This window comes from Lepisma saccharinum, chromosome 23 (assembly GCF_977018435.1).
Source record: "Lepisma saccharinum chromosome 23, izLepSacc3.1, whole genome shotgun sequence".
In the NCBI taxonomy this organism is placed as follows: domain Eukaryota; kingdom Metazoa; phylum Arthropoda; class Insecta; order Zygentoma; family Lepismatidae; genus Lepisma; species Lepisma saccharinum.
The window spans coordinates 8,590,237-8,603,930 of record NC_139251.1 but is presented as its reverse complement, the minus strand read 5'-3'; the positions used below and the strand labels follow the sequence as shown (position 1 = coordinate 8,603,930).

General features: G+C 38.5%; 1 protein-coding gene across 2 annotated transcripts in view; it reads left to right on the top strand.

Annotated features, from left to right (window-relative positions):
* LOC145977789 (mitochondrial-processing peptidase subunit alpha) overlaps positions 1-13,694 on the top strand; it is a 66,895-nt gene that overhangs the window by 39,399 nt on the left and 13,802 nt on the right. For both annotated transcript variants that reach the window (XM_083110072.1, XM_083110074.1), the window contains exons 9-10: positions 1,425-1,633; positions 3,401-3,566. In XM_083110072.1, the coding sequence (XP_082966198.1) occupies positions 1,425-1,633; positions 3,401-3,566 (375 nt within the window). The remainder of the gene's footprint in view (positions 1-1,424; positions 1,634-3,400; positions 3,567-13,694) is intronic.

The following is a 13,694-nucleotide window of genomic DNA, read 5'->3' as shown; positions in this document are numbered from 1 at the left end:
CTACACTTATTACACAAAATATACATTTCTCTTTTGATAGCACATTTATGTACCTAGTTACCAGAGTATTAACTTCATTCCTATATAAAGGGGTCCATTTTTGCTTCTCAAATATTTTCATCAGAATTAATCAATTTTCTGTGAATTGCATAACCCACAGGATAATTCGAACTTCAGAAAGCGCCATGTTGCAAAATAAACTGTAAATTTTGTATATGACAGTAGAAAACTTCTTACGTCACGTGCTGGCAATATATTTGTTAAAACACTAAAAAAAAAAACGCTTTAGGAGTTCTTTCGAGCTTTCGACTCCATGTAGGAGTCATCATCAGGGCTGGTCGAGGGATGAGGAAGGTAGCATGGTTGAACTTCAGCCTTGATGATCACTCCAAGATGTAGTCGAAAGCTCGGAAGAACTCCTAAAGTGTTTATCATGCTGTTTGTGTTTTTTTTAGTATTATAACAAATCTAAATTTCCTGTTTGAGTCTATTTCGCATTTTGCAGTTCATTTCACATCATTTCGTGACAAAACAGGGTAGGAAAAGGGACCTCACATAATTCAGAAACATGAAAAATTAACATTACCATGTGTTATTTCACATTTCGTGTAACAGTAAATTGAATTAAAAAACAGATTAGACAATAATAAATTACAGTATTTTTGCATGTACAATGCCCACTCTGGTTTTTGATGGGTAATTGCAGAAAACAATTATATCTTGTGTATAATGCACAGTGCAATTCAGGTTCAAGAAATGTCTTTCTTAGTTGTAGATCATATAGCTGTTGCTATGACAATCAAGAGCGAATCACATCATACCTGTTCAAAACCTGTTGCTATGTGTGTACAATGAGTCACCAACCAATGCCACCTCCCCCCTCTCCCTCTACTGTGTTAGCATCCCAAAGCTTTCCCTTCTGTAACAATCTTGTTTATTTTGTAGTAGAAGAAAGCAACATCAAAATTATATTATGGATTTGCAGTGCTCAGGAAGTTATTTTCTATTATTTCTTGCCTGACAAATACCGCTGATGACATTCCGTGTGATACGAGGTGCATTCTCAAATTCCACAAGAATGGCACTGTTTTTCTTGGTGTCACAGTTCCATTACAAAGTGGAAAATCATGGGAAATGACCATTTCACTTTTATATTGTTTTTGAAAAAAATATTACTAATAGAAATATCCAACCTGGTGATTCGTATTTCTGCCTGTTTAAATATACGTGTCACACATAGTGACAGTGAAAACATGTGTGGTTTCATGTTCCCCGTCTGAATTATTCAGTGCATAATGCGCACCAGAGTTTTTGGTGTCAACAATTTTTGGAAAAGAGTGTGTGTTACACATGAGTAAATATAGTATTTGTGCATTGAAATTCAATTTTTATTTAAGAATGTAACCAGCTATAATCAATTACAGGAGGAGTGTGAAATCCCCTTGTATGCAGGACCATCTGGCCTTCCAGAACTCGCCCATGTCGTCATAGGCCTTGAAGGTTGCTCCCACCAGGATCCCGACTTCATTGCCATCTGCACCCTCAACATGATGATGGGAGGGGGAGGTTCTTTCAGTGCAGGAGGCCCTGGCAAGGGAATGTACACTCGACTTTACACCAATGTATTGAATAGGTAACCGACTACATCATTGTTTGTAAAAGTTAACATAACCCCTGTTCTATACAGTAAATGTTACTATTAACCTATAGTGGACTCCTGTATTTCCACCTCATGTATTGTGCTTCCAGAAGGCTGGGATATGTGTCATCCCAGCAACACATGACAGCAATTAATGTGCTATTTCTTCAAAGCCATGTGATATTTCAATTCTGTCTCTTTCGTGTATTGGTATACATGTGAAGGTATGACATACTCGAATTACACAACAATATATCCATTGTTACTATTATTAACAAACAAAGTTTGAGTTTGAAAATGTCTTTGTTTTCCCTCAAAATATTATGATTGAGTTGGTGTTTTAAGTCCACTTTATGCATGGTAAAGCTAAATGGGACTGGACCTACAGTTTAAATAAAGTGCATTCCGAACCACTATGTGCCTCCACTGGTTATTGAACCATTGGGGAGACCTGAAAGTATTATGGGATAAATCTTATAAGTGGATTACTACTCTTCAGCCACCATTTTTTGCTCATATATTTCAGTTTTACATGTAATATTAACAACGGAATTTGTTCATAATGTTCAACTATTAGGGGTCCAGTGGGCAAAGCCCCAATTTTCAAAATTTCCCAAAAATTATGACTTTCAAAAATGTTGCATAATTTGTTTTTTCTCTCTTTCCAAAATTGGGGCACATGCATTACATGTCCTCAAAGAGTGGTCTTTTTTTGTGTGTCTGCAAATTTGATCCATCAAGCATCCATAGGGCCAACGCTAGAAGTGAAATTCCTGAATTTTTTCCCTTAACCTTTAGTGAATGGAGCTTTGCATGAGGAATGGGATTTTGGATGGGACCTTTTAAGCATGTGCTTTTCAAACTTGCCTGGAAATACCAAAAAAAAGTCCAAGCTTGAGAAATAATTGTTGTAGGGAGATTAAATTATTTTTCTTTCCAGTTTTGTTTTTGCCACTCTTATACATTGTTGTTATGTTATTCCCCAAGAAGTATCAGCTTATTTTCAACACAACTGTGCATTGTTGTAGGAGTGCATCACTGCTACACACTACATTTCTTTTAATTCACTTTGGTTTATTGTGGTGGCCACCGGCGCATGCCGAATATTTTTGTTTTAATTTTTTAATTATTCTTCTTTCTTTATTGTGAGGTACAATGTATAAATTTCAACCTCCACTAAGAAACCTATCATTAAAAAAAATCATCTCTTTATGACAGAAATTAAAGGTCGAACAGACCATCAAATTTGAAATTCTACAAAATGAAATATCTACAAATTCATTCAGACTTTTAGATATAGATAACCGAACAGTGTTACTGCACCAAGTTTGAAAAGTACCTATCTGGAACATGTGGGAGAGTCTCCAGTATGGTAAAGGTTAACCTTTACAATACAGCTTGGTACATATCTTGTACCAACAGATATTCCCATAAATGTGTACCAAGACTTGTATTTCACTCTTGAAACACACTATAGCTCAGATGTTCAGAGATACATTTTTAATTGCTACACTAGTCTTGATGTTCATCATTACTAATTCCTAAATACGTTGTATGATAACTAGAGGAAGATAACTCCCAAGAGTTGGACATATTCCTAAAAATACATTCTTTCCTCTTTACTGTAAATTTGAGAAATTGGAGTTCCATCCCTCTGGTTCTCATACGATGAATAGTAGTTGTTAGTGTCGGTATGCGTGTGTTGTGGTGGAGGAGGAGGGAGGATGTTTAATGTTTAATCTGGTTATAAATCTGTTGCAGGTACCATTGGATGTATAATGCCACAGCTTACAATCATGCTTATTCAGACACTGGATTGTTTTGTGTACATGCTAGCGCTCCTCCTACTCACGTGAGAGAATTGACTGAAGTTATTGTAAAGGAGCTGGTCACGATGATGGGTCCCATAAGTGAGACTGAATTGAGGGTAAGTGAGGAAGGTATTTTGTTAGTTTTTGACTCTCAAGTATCCAAATTATTTTTCCCTTGCAAATGCATGGGAAAAGAAAGCTCTTGAGTTTTCAGCAGTGGGAAACTTGTTTGTTACATCTACATAGGGATGGGACAGATTAATCACTGCTCTATCGACATCAACTGATGTAAGGATATCGGTAAAATTACAGATTATTTTACTGATCCAATATATCTATAAATATCTTATAAGTTAGTGCAATATTGTTCCATTTTGTTATATTTTTTTATGGATATATACATATAATCTCCATGTGTTACTTTTGTTAACTAAATGTCTGAATAAATACGCATTGTAGTCATATGGTAGCACACTTTTAGTTAATAGGTCTGTGAACCATTTGGGTTCTTCAAGGATCATTTGTGGGATTTTTTATCGGTAAATTTTATGTTGGTACTTTATCGGTATCAGCTGGTTCCTAAATGCATGTATAAGGGTTGTTTGATAAATAAGTCGAGGGGGCCTGTGGTTTTGGTGTATGTAGAAATAATGAAAAGCGTTTCATTTTATGGTCCTCAGTACAGCTTAGAGACAACATGTTTTCTGTGAAATCATTAGTTTCTTTGCCCTAATATAAAAAGATAAACTTTGGTGTATGACTACTGAAATAACTGAACCCACAATTATTGTACAAAATTGCTGTGAATCTCTACACACCCTGTACTCTTATGGCCCTGCACATTGAAGTATGTCTTTTTTACTTGAAGGTTGACTGTGAACAGCAGGAGGAATGGAATATCATTTACGGGAAGTTAAGGATGTAACTTCTTTACAATGGCTCATTAAATACGGAGAAACTAGTACTCACTTTTATCCGCGAAGCTGTTTTTTCTTTTTCGATTAATTTCAGTGGTCACTGCCACTATCCTCGTTGGAACTTGCTGTACTGTTGCTTGGCGTGCATCTTTTGTTTGTAGTTAACTGGCTGCCGCTAGGTGCGTACTAGTTTCTCCGTATTTATATACTACCGCGTCTCTTTTTTCCCAATTATGAAATGGCTCATTGTTCACCATTTGACCTTTAAGATTTCTTGTAGTGACTTCCTCTGCCATATTCCGGTGATAATTCACAGATCAAAGTACAGTTAGCTTTATTTTAACATTAAAAAAAGTTTTAACACATGTTTTCACCAACAGCCTTCTCCTGGAAAAATTTCTTCCACCTTTCTAATAATTCTTGTTTTCATTTAGTTGAGCATCTCTGCGTCTTAAGGTTCAAAATGTCTTCCCTTCCACAGTAGTGCTTTGTACAGTAACAGACACTTCTGGGTTGTAACAATCTCTGAAGTCAATGGGATCGTTATAACCCAGAAGTGTCCGTGACTGTACAAGGATATTGCAGTTTGGATGCATTATTGTACATTCTGGTTACTAGGAATAGTCCACAACAATAAAGGAATAATTTTGCAATTTTTTTCTCCATAGCAAAACTTAATTCCATTTAATACTTGATCACCTGGTTCTAACATACAGGTTAATGTAATATTCTCCAGTTTCCTTTCCTTTTCATTTTCCCCTGAATCTTTGAAAAATTTCAGCTGCCAAGTTATTCATCATCATTCTTTGATGAATTTAGTTATTGTAGTCCTACAGCCATACAAATCTGCTGTAACCTGTTCCACTGGCTTGCTTGCTAAATGGTAAGGCGTAATATGGAGATCTACGATGCCTTGAAAGTCCAAGAAATTAAATAATTTTGTCAAGATATCTGGGTAACTTCATTGGATAATGAACTGGAGCTTCAAACTGTACAGCACACAACCATAATCTAATTGGTTTATAATTTTTTTAGTATTTGTTTTCAGCTACCAACTTCTGCTATGGTAATTAGGTAGTGAATATAAAAACAAATCAATAACTTCCCAACCAGATTCACTGATAATAATTCATGAGCTGCTCGCTAAGTGGCAGTCGTTGTTGTGTAAAGTTATTGAAGTGAGAGGCAGAGGCATCATTGGATATATATACAAGGCTCATACTGAAAGTAATGAGCAACAATTTTTTATGAACCAAGTTTTGGTTTTATTAAAGAAAGAGATGCTATATCATTATCTACAGACTTTACTTTTCAACAAAGTCTCCATTTCTTTGCATGCAATTTCCCCACCTTTCTGGAAGCTGGAAAATACCCTTGTGGTAGAACTCCGTTCCAGCTGCTTGCAGAGGCTGCCACGCAGCTTTCTGTATGTCCTCCATAATCTGGTAGCATTGGCCTTGTAACTGTTCCTTTACAAAACCGAACAGATGATAGTCGGAGGGTGCAATGTCGGGACTGTAGGGAGGGTGAGGCAGAAGTTCCCACCCCATTTTTCCTCGATTTCTTCCTTGTGAACTGAGCAGAGTGCGGGCGTGTATTATCATGTTGAAGGATGATTTTCATTCCAGCAATGCACGACGGAGCTTGTGAAGTGTTGGATATAATGGCGAACATTTATGGTTTCCCCAGGTTCAAGAAATTTAACCAGAATTCACCCCTCTGTATGCCAGAAGAGGGTGCCAGCATATGGCACTGTCTTTCGTGAGCAACCGCTCCCTCTTTAACAACTGCCTGCGCTCACACGATCGAAGCTAATGATGTCACACTTCCTTGACGCATTCAGTAAAATCTATATTTTGCAATGATTTACATTTCGTGTATTGATGGACTCCGATTTTTTTTTTAAAAAATGTTGCTCATTACTTCCAATATGCCCCTCATACTTATGGCATCTTTCATGCTTTCTCAGCAATTATCTATTTTTTTATTTTCATGTAGGTTTTTTTAATCTACAATGCCTAGCAAGATCGTGTTCTGTTCTTGGCACCTAATAATCAAAGTACAAGGGTTGATCAAATGAAAAGGTACAAAACGACACTGTCAGTGTAAATGAATACTTTATTCAAAGTATCCTCCATAGGCCTGAGCACATTGATCCCATTGATGAACGAGCCGAATGATTCCTTTTTCCCAGAATTCCTTTGGCCGTGACGCGACCCAGTCTTTCACAGCGTCCTTGAGTTCATTGTCCTAGGTGAAGTGCTTTCCTTTGAGATGCTTTTTCAGGGGACCAAACACATGGAAGTCACAGGGGGATAAGTCCAGACTGTAGGGTGGGTGGTCTAGCTGCTCCCACTTGAACCTGCCCAGTTCCGCGTGTGTGACCCTGTTCTCGGGTCATCAAGCAAACTCTCACGGCCTGCACGAAAACGGGCACTCCATTTCCTCACTGATTTGCCAGATACACAGTCTTCCCTGTAAACGTTCACCATCCGGCGATGAATATCGGCCGGTTTAACACCTTCTGCTGTCAGAAAACGGATAACGCCTCGCTGCTCCTCAACAGTCGAATTTGCCAATGTTAACGCCATCCTGTCCAAACACGCACTGCCGCGTCACTTGGACGGCGCTCTGTATCGGAGCCTCTGCTCTCTCCTGCGCATGCGCGTTCCCCTGCATGCTCCGATGCCGCGTGGCGACTCCAATCGCACCCCTACATATCACGCTACGTTCTCCCATCGTGGCATCGGTATTATATAAACGATTCCGTTGTTACGACGTTTCGTACCTTTTCATTTGATCAACCCTTGTATTATGATCGTATGGTATGCTTGGGTATTTTACTCTGATGGAATAATAAACTTTGGTGTATTATTAGATCATTCATAGTGGCATTTTCTCAGTTGCAACACTCATCTCTAGTCTCAGTATGTCGACCAGTATGAACATCTTTTAAAAGTCAGGGATTTTATTTTTTTCTGGAAATGTTGGGGAATTTCTGGAATTTACTTCGTTTCTGGAAAATAGTCAACATTTTTGTAGTAGTGCACTAAAAGTAGGTTTTTGAACACAAAAAGGACAAGCAAGAAATCTATATTTTGTTGCTGATAAACTATACTTCAGTTTGATGTAGTGAATATTACCAGTTGTTACTGTAAAGTTTGAAATTATTCTTTGTTAATCATTAGTCAATACATGGCATATACAGTCACAGGCACTTCTGGGTTATAAATACTCCATTAAAAGTCTATGGATTTTGCTACAACCCAGAACTGTCAGTGACTGTACAATGAGATCCATAAGTTTTACAATGCAAATTGTCCTTTACTATTTTCATTAATTTTTCTCTTACATCCTGTATTTTTTAAGGGATGGATTTTTATGTATGCTGGTGCAGAAGTTGTCAACAGCTTGTTTTGAGTTTTCTTTTAATTCTTGAGGCTCTTATTGGGTCAAATCAAGTGCACAAACATGGTGATGGACAATTTGCATGGTAATACTCATGGATTACACTTTAACTCATAAAAATTCACCCCCCCTGATACTTGCTTCCCTCCTCCTTCCCACAGGCAATCAATTACTGTTGAGTTTCTTTCCCTTTTCGTTATTACCTTTACATGTGAAGTAAATATTCCAGTACTTGGTTAACTGGGATCCTAAGTATGCATTTAGCTGAAATGTAGTGACCGTTTCCAGACATGTACTAATGATTTTGTCTGGAATATTTTGATTTTTGGTCTGGAAAACCTGAAAAAGTTGGGAATTTCCACCCTGAGACAGTTCTTTCTTGCAGGTGTTAAAGTGAACTTGATATTTGTATAGTTTCAAGGCTCAAGGAGTTTGTTGCATTCCAATCTTCACTGTTTTCAAGAGAGACTAAATTTCTATGGTTCGTTTAGGTGGTGAACCTCATTCTTGTGTAGATAGACTTTGTAATGCCCTGTTCGAAATAAGATAGCAAAATACTCAAGTTCTTAGGTTGTGTAATTTCTTTCATGGTTCTTCAGCTTTTGTATGATGGAGATTCCATGTTTCCATCTTTCGCTATGCTCTCCTGAAACGACAGCTCCTAAATCAATAACAGAGGAATGACTAATCAAAGAAACGTGTTGTTGAAAGTTATGTTTTACTAATGCAGGTACTTACACTATGTAGCCAAAAGTCGACCGGACACCCAAGTGAACGTGGCAGTAGTGTCATGGTCTGGAGCTGTTTTTTCTGGTTTTGGCTCGGGCCATTAGTTTTGGGCAATGGCAACATAAATAGTGGTGTTTATGAGTACATTTTAGACAATAGCATGCTGTAGCAACAGTTTGGAATGGACCGACCCTTTTCTCTATCAGCACAATAATGCCCCTATCCATAAAACAGGGTCTAACAGACTGTGCATTACAGTGAAACCCCTATTTTACGTTCCCGCATTATACGTTTTCCCGCTTAATACGTTCATCCAGTCAGGCCTCGGTAAAAGGCCATGTTAAATAATAGGACATTCACCTCAATTTTAAGTTCACTCTAATTCCTGTTTCCCGCTTTATACGTTTTCCAAGCCGTGACAATGTTAAAATTTGGCAGAAACATTTTCTGTTGACTTAAGTGACTTCCCCCTTCTTTTTCTTGCTTTGCAACGGTTTCATTCAGCAACTTGAACTTGAACTTCCAGATGTTAGGCTTTCATGCAAGAGGAGGGAGCGAAGAGGCATGGTCAGTGGAAGGCAGGGGGGGGGGGGGGTGAGGCAGGGTACAACTTGCATTTGTCATACCTCCCTTGAGGGACAGGAAGGGTAAACGGCACTTCTTGCATTTCCCATGAAGATGAAATGTGCCAATCCTTCTGCCGCAGGTTCAGACAACAAGCACACTGTTGCCAAATCGATTCTCTCTAAATGCTGCCTTCCCTAGAGTTTGAACACAATGTGTGTGACTGAGGTGTCTTTGTTCGCCCTTCCCCTCCACAAAAAATGCAAGTAGAAAATTGATGAGACTCGATCAGCATTCCCTTCTTTGCCCACACATTTACTGAATCCTTCCTAGTTGACGGGAACGAAAAAAAGAGGGGAGACTTGTTTTGTAAAAACTTTTCCTTTCTTCTTGTTTGCAGTGTTGAAATGTAAAAAAAAATAAGGATATGCCATACCGGATAACAATTGCACTTTTTCGTGAATGGAAATTCGTTTAGATTCATAAGGAAATATGATTTGATGTAGTTCGATTATTTTTAACGTCGTGTAGTTTTTCCACGAACGCTATATCATTTGTTTATCCAGGGTTGCTACGTGACTGGAAAACTGGGAAAAGTCAGGGAATTTGGTTGGTCAGGGAATAGTCAGGGAATTTTGCATATTTTCTGGAATTTATGCCCATTTTTTTGTTACAGGAGAACCAGTTACAAAATGAACGAACAGTTCATTTCCACTTCTGAATTCGGTTCTTGTGATTCCAGTCCCCCCAAAAGGTTCAGTTCAGAAACTTGTTCCTCTCGTCATTATGACTTCTAGTCTGTCACGTACAAAGTTATGGTTCCTTTGCATTTCGATTCTATATTTATTCACTCTCGGATCTAGCTTCTTGGATCCGTTCACTTTGCGAGTCGTTCTTGTGAACCTGTTCAAGACCGGAATTTGGAGAGGCGTGAGATTTACAGAACAAGCTACTCAAGACTAAACCTACGCACCAGCCATCCTTAGAATTTCTTGCGGAAAAAATATTGCTTTAGCATTGTGTGTGGTTAGGAAATTTCCTTTCTTCAAGAAAACACCCGGTCAGAACCTGTTCTCTTTTGATACGTGAAGCAGAGCAGGTTGGTGTTCGGACAGTTCATTGGTTTTGGATCTGCAATAAAGCTTGAAGAGCAGAATTTCACGTAACAGGCTGTGGTTGACGTCACACTGGACGGGTGTGGACGCAGAGTAAAAACAAAGGGACTCACTACTTCATTCCCCCAGGTGAACCCATTCTGTGAATTTGAGTCCTTCGTTTGCGACCCGTTCAGAAGCAACCTGATCAACTAGTTCATTTCCTCGTTGTCGTAGTTTTTACATTGCAGAGATGTGTTACACCCGAGAAATTAGTGATTTTATGCAGTATCAGTGACGTCATTATTCAAATATGCACATGTTTTGTGCATGTAGAACGAATTTATTTTTTAAAAACTGGTGCAAAATAGAGGAATTAAACATACGCTGCTCACATATCGTTGTTAGGTTAGGAATGTTGGTTTGATGCCAATAGTAATTTTATGTATTTTTGCATGTAGAATGAAATTATGCTGAAAAGTTGTGAAAATGGGCCCAAGTTCCTTTTGTTTTATTACGATTTCATCATTCTACAATTGCAACTTTTACATGGTTCGATTTTGATTTATGTCTGTTAACACATACTGCAGACTTTTAGCGATTACTTAAGATTTTGTTAATGTATGCTCTTGTGGTTAGGTTAGGAAGGTCAGGTTTGGTTGTCTTAGAATTAAAATAAAGACCCTGAATGCACTCTACTAAGGTTCCGATTAATTTCTACATTCATTCCCACTAGTTTACGATACTTACTGTCGCTTGTTAACCTGGAGAATACCTTGTCCGTGGGAAGCATAAGGTCATTTTGAAGTTTTTTTTTTCAACATAAATACTTTTTTCGGATCCAAATAGTGCTCATTATTTTAAGGAAGGTTCAAATTTCGTGTCACAATGATTGCCAAAATTCTATAATAATTAGTCTTCCTGCTAGGAAAATTTGAATAAAAAATCATAAAACATTCGGAACTGTTACCTTTTAATAGACAGATTTCTATGTTTTCCGTAATATAAAATTGGTTCCAGTATGTGGAAAACTCAAATAATGGAGATATTTGATTCCAAAGTATGGCCCGCGTATATATTTTTTTTAGGTGTATGGTTGGTCACAGAACCCATTCACGTTCTGAATTTCCAAAATATATACTGTTTTCAATAAATTAAAAAATATAATCATTAAACTTATTGCATATTTTCTAAAGGTACATGACTTAATTTTTTGTTGTTTCTCATTTGTATTGATATAATTGAGGTGGTATACAGGTTACATTGTAAAGCTTTGATATATGCCACATTTTTATATTGATTTTTTACACCACCTTAATTGTAATGACTTAGTGAAAATGAGGAAGTACAATAGTTATTTATTTTTTCATTGAATAGCATTATATTAATCACTTGGTAAATTTTCAACTAACAACTGTATATATTCATATTCATAATAATTAACGGGCCTGCATATTTAATTGAAAAACATAAAACAAAAGAAAGAGTGATCATTTTTTTTCTATGGGCAGATATGCCGATATTTTACTCTCTGATGGAATAATATTCATGTCAACTCAATCATGTGGGGGGGGGAGGAGGGGGTGGCGAGGTTGGGATAAATGATTCTTCTACGTGAGGCAGAACTCGTATGTTGTAAAGTGATGGGGCTAGGAAAAATGAATGAATAAGCGAGGGGTGCGGCAATATTTTCTGAGAGCAGCCAAATTTAAAGCACATCTAAATGTCATTAAAATGTGTATTTGGGCCAAAAGAGCAAGGGGGCTGCCCAAGCATGGTGCTGATCATATCACCTTCAAATGGGCAAAAAAAAAAATGAAGAATATGTGGGTAAAGGTGGCCAGAGCATGGTGCTGATCACACAATCTCCCACATCCCTCCATATATATTCATCACAGCATGGAGAACTTTACCTTCACCTTTTTTTTAATTTGCAAAGGAGGAGGGGTTGCCTTCTCATGCCCCCTATGGTATCATCACTATCAGTGTTGGGCGATATATCGTCCAGACAATATATCGCGATATCAACTAGACGATATTGCGTCACAATATTTTGGCGATATATATCATGTTGGTGATATATTGTCATGATATTTTAGTGATATATATCATGTCGGTGATATATTGTCACAATATTTTGGTGATATATATCGTGTTGGTGATATATCATCAGGATATTTTAGCAATATTTATCATGTCTGTGATATATCATGATGATATTTTGGTGATATATATCGTGTCAGCGATATATCGTCATGGTGTTTGGCGATATATATTGTGTTGGTGATATATGGTCACAATATTTTAGCGATATGTATCATGTCAGCGATATATCATCACGATATTTGGCGATATATATCGTGGAGACAATATATCACTGATACCACGATATGGAAGAAATATACACTATGTTGCCATTCGTCGCCGGACATCCCTCAAAAAGTGCTTGGGATCGTCTGTACACTTCATACAACCTATAAAAGGCGTTGCCGGTTGAGAATACACTCATACCAGCTACAGCAGTCAATATGGACAGACGACGCGAACTGAGTGAGGTGGAAAGAGGAATGATCATTGGAGCCCACAGTTTTGGGCATTCGACCTGTGAGATTTCCAACAAATTTCAGATAACCCGGTCGACAGTGAGTGATGTTATTGTGAAGTGGAAGCGAGAGGGTGTCATGACATGCTGACCCAGACCCAGTAAACAGAAAATATTAACATATCGTGACCGTCGATGCTTGAAACGTGTGGTGAAGTCAAACTGGAAGGCGTCATTACAGATGGTGGCACAGGAGTTTCGATCGGCTTCCAGTAGTGCTGCAAGTGATCGTACTGTCCGCTGGAAGATCGTCCCACTTGGTTTTCATGGTCGCGCAGCAGTTCACAAGCTGCATATCACAGCCCGCAATGCGGCCCGTCGCTTACAGTGGTGCAAGGAACGCTGCCATTGGACTCTCGAACAATGGAAATCCGTCCTATGGAGTGATGAATCGTGCTACCAGATGTGGCGGTCCGATGGACGTGTGTGGGTGTGGCGTATACCCGGTGAATGCTGTTTACAGGACTGTATCGTACCGACAGTGAAATTCGGCGGAGGTGGCATCATGGTGTGGTCCTGCTTTTCGTGGTATGGTCTTGGTCCTCTTGTTTTATTTCGGGGAACATGAATGCTGATGCATACCAAAAAGTTCTGCACAATTCTGCGCTACCAACATTGTGGGAACAATTCGGTATTGGCCCATACCTGTTTCAGCACGACAATGCTCCATGTCATGCGGCAGGCATTATCAACACGTGGTTCGAGGACATGGGTGTGCATAAACTTGATTGGTCAGCCCAAAGTCCAGATATCAACCCCATTGAACACCTTTGGGACGAGTTGGAGCACCGGTTGAGAACCAGGCCATGCCACCCAAAAAAACACCACTGAGCTGTTTGCCGCTTTGCTGGAATAATGGGGCAAGATTCTCGTTGGCACGTATCGCAAATTGGTGGAAAGTCTTCCTCGAAGGGTTGCAGACGTCATTGT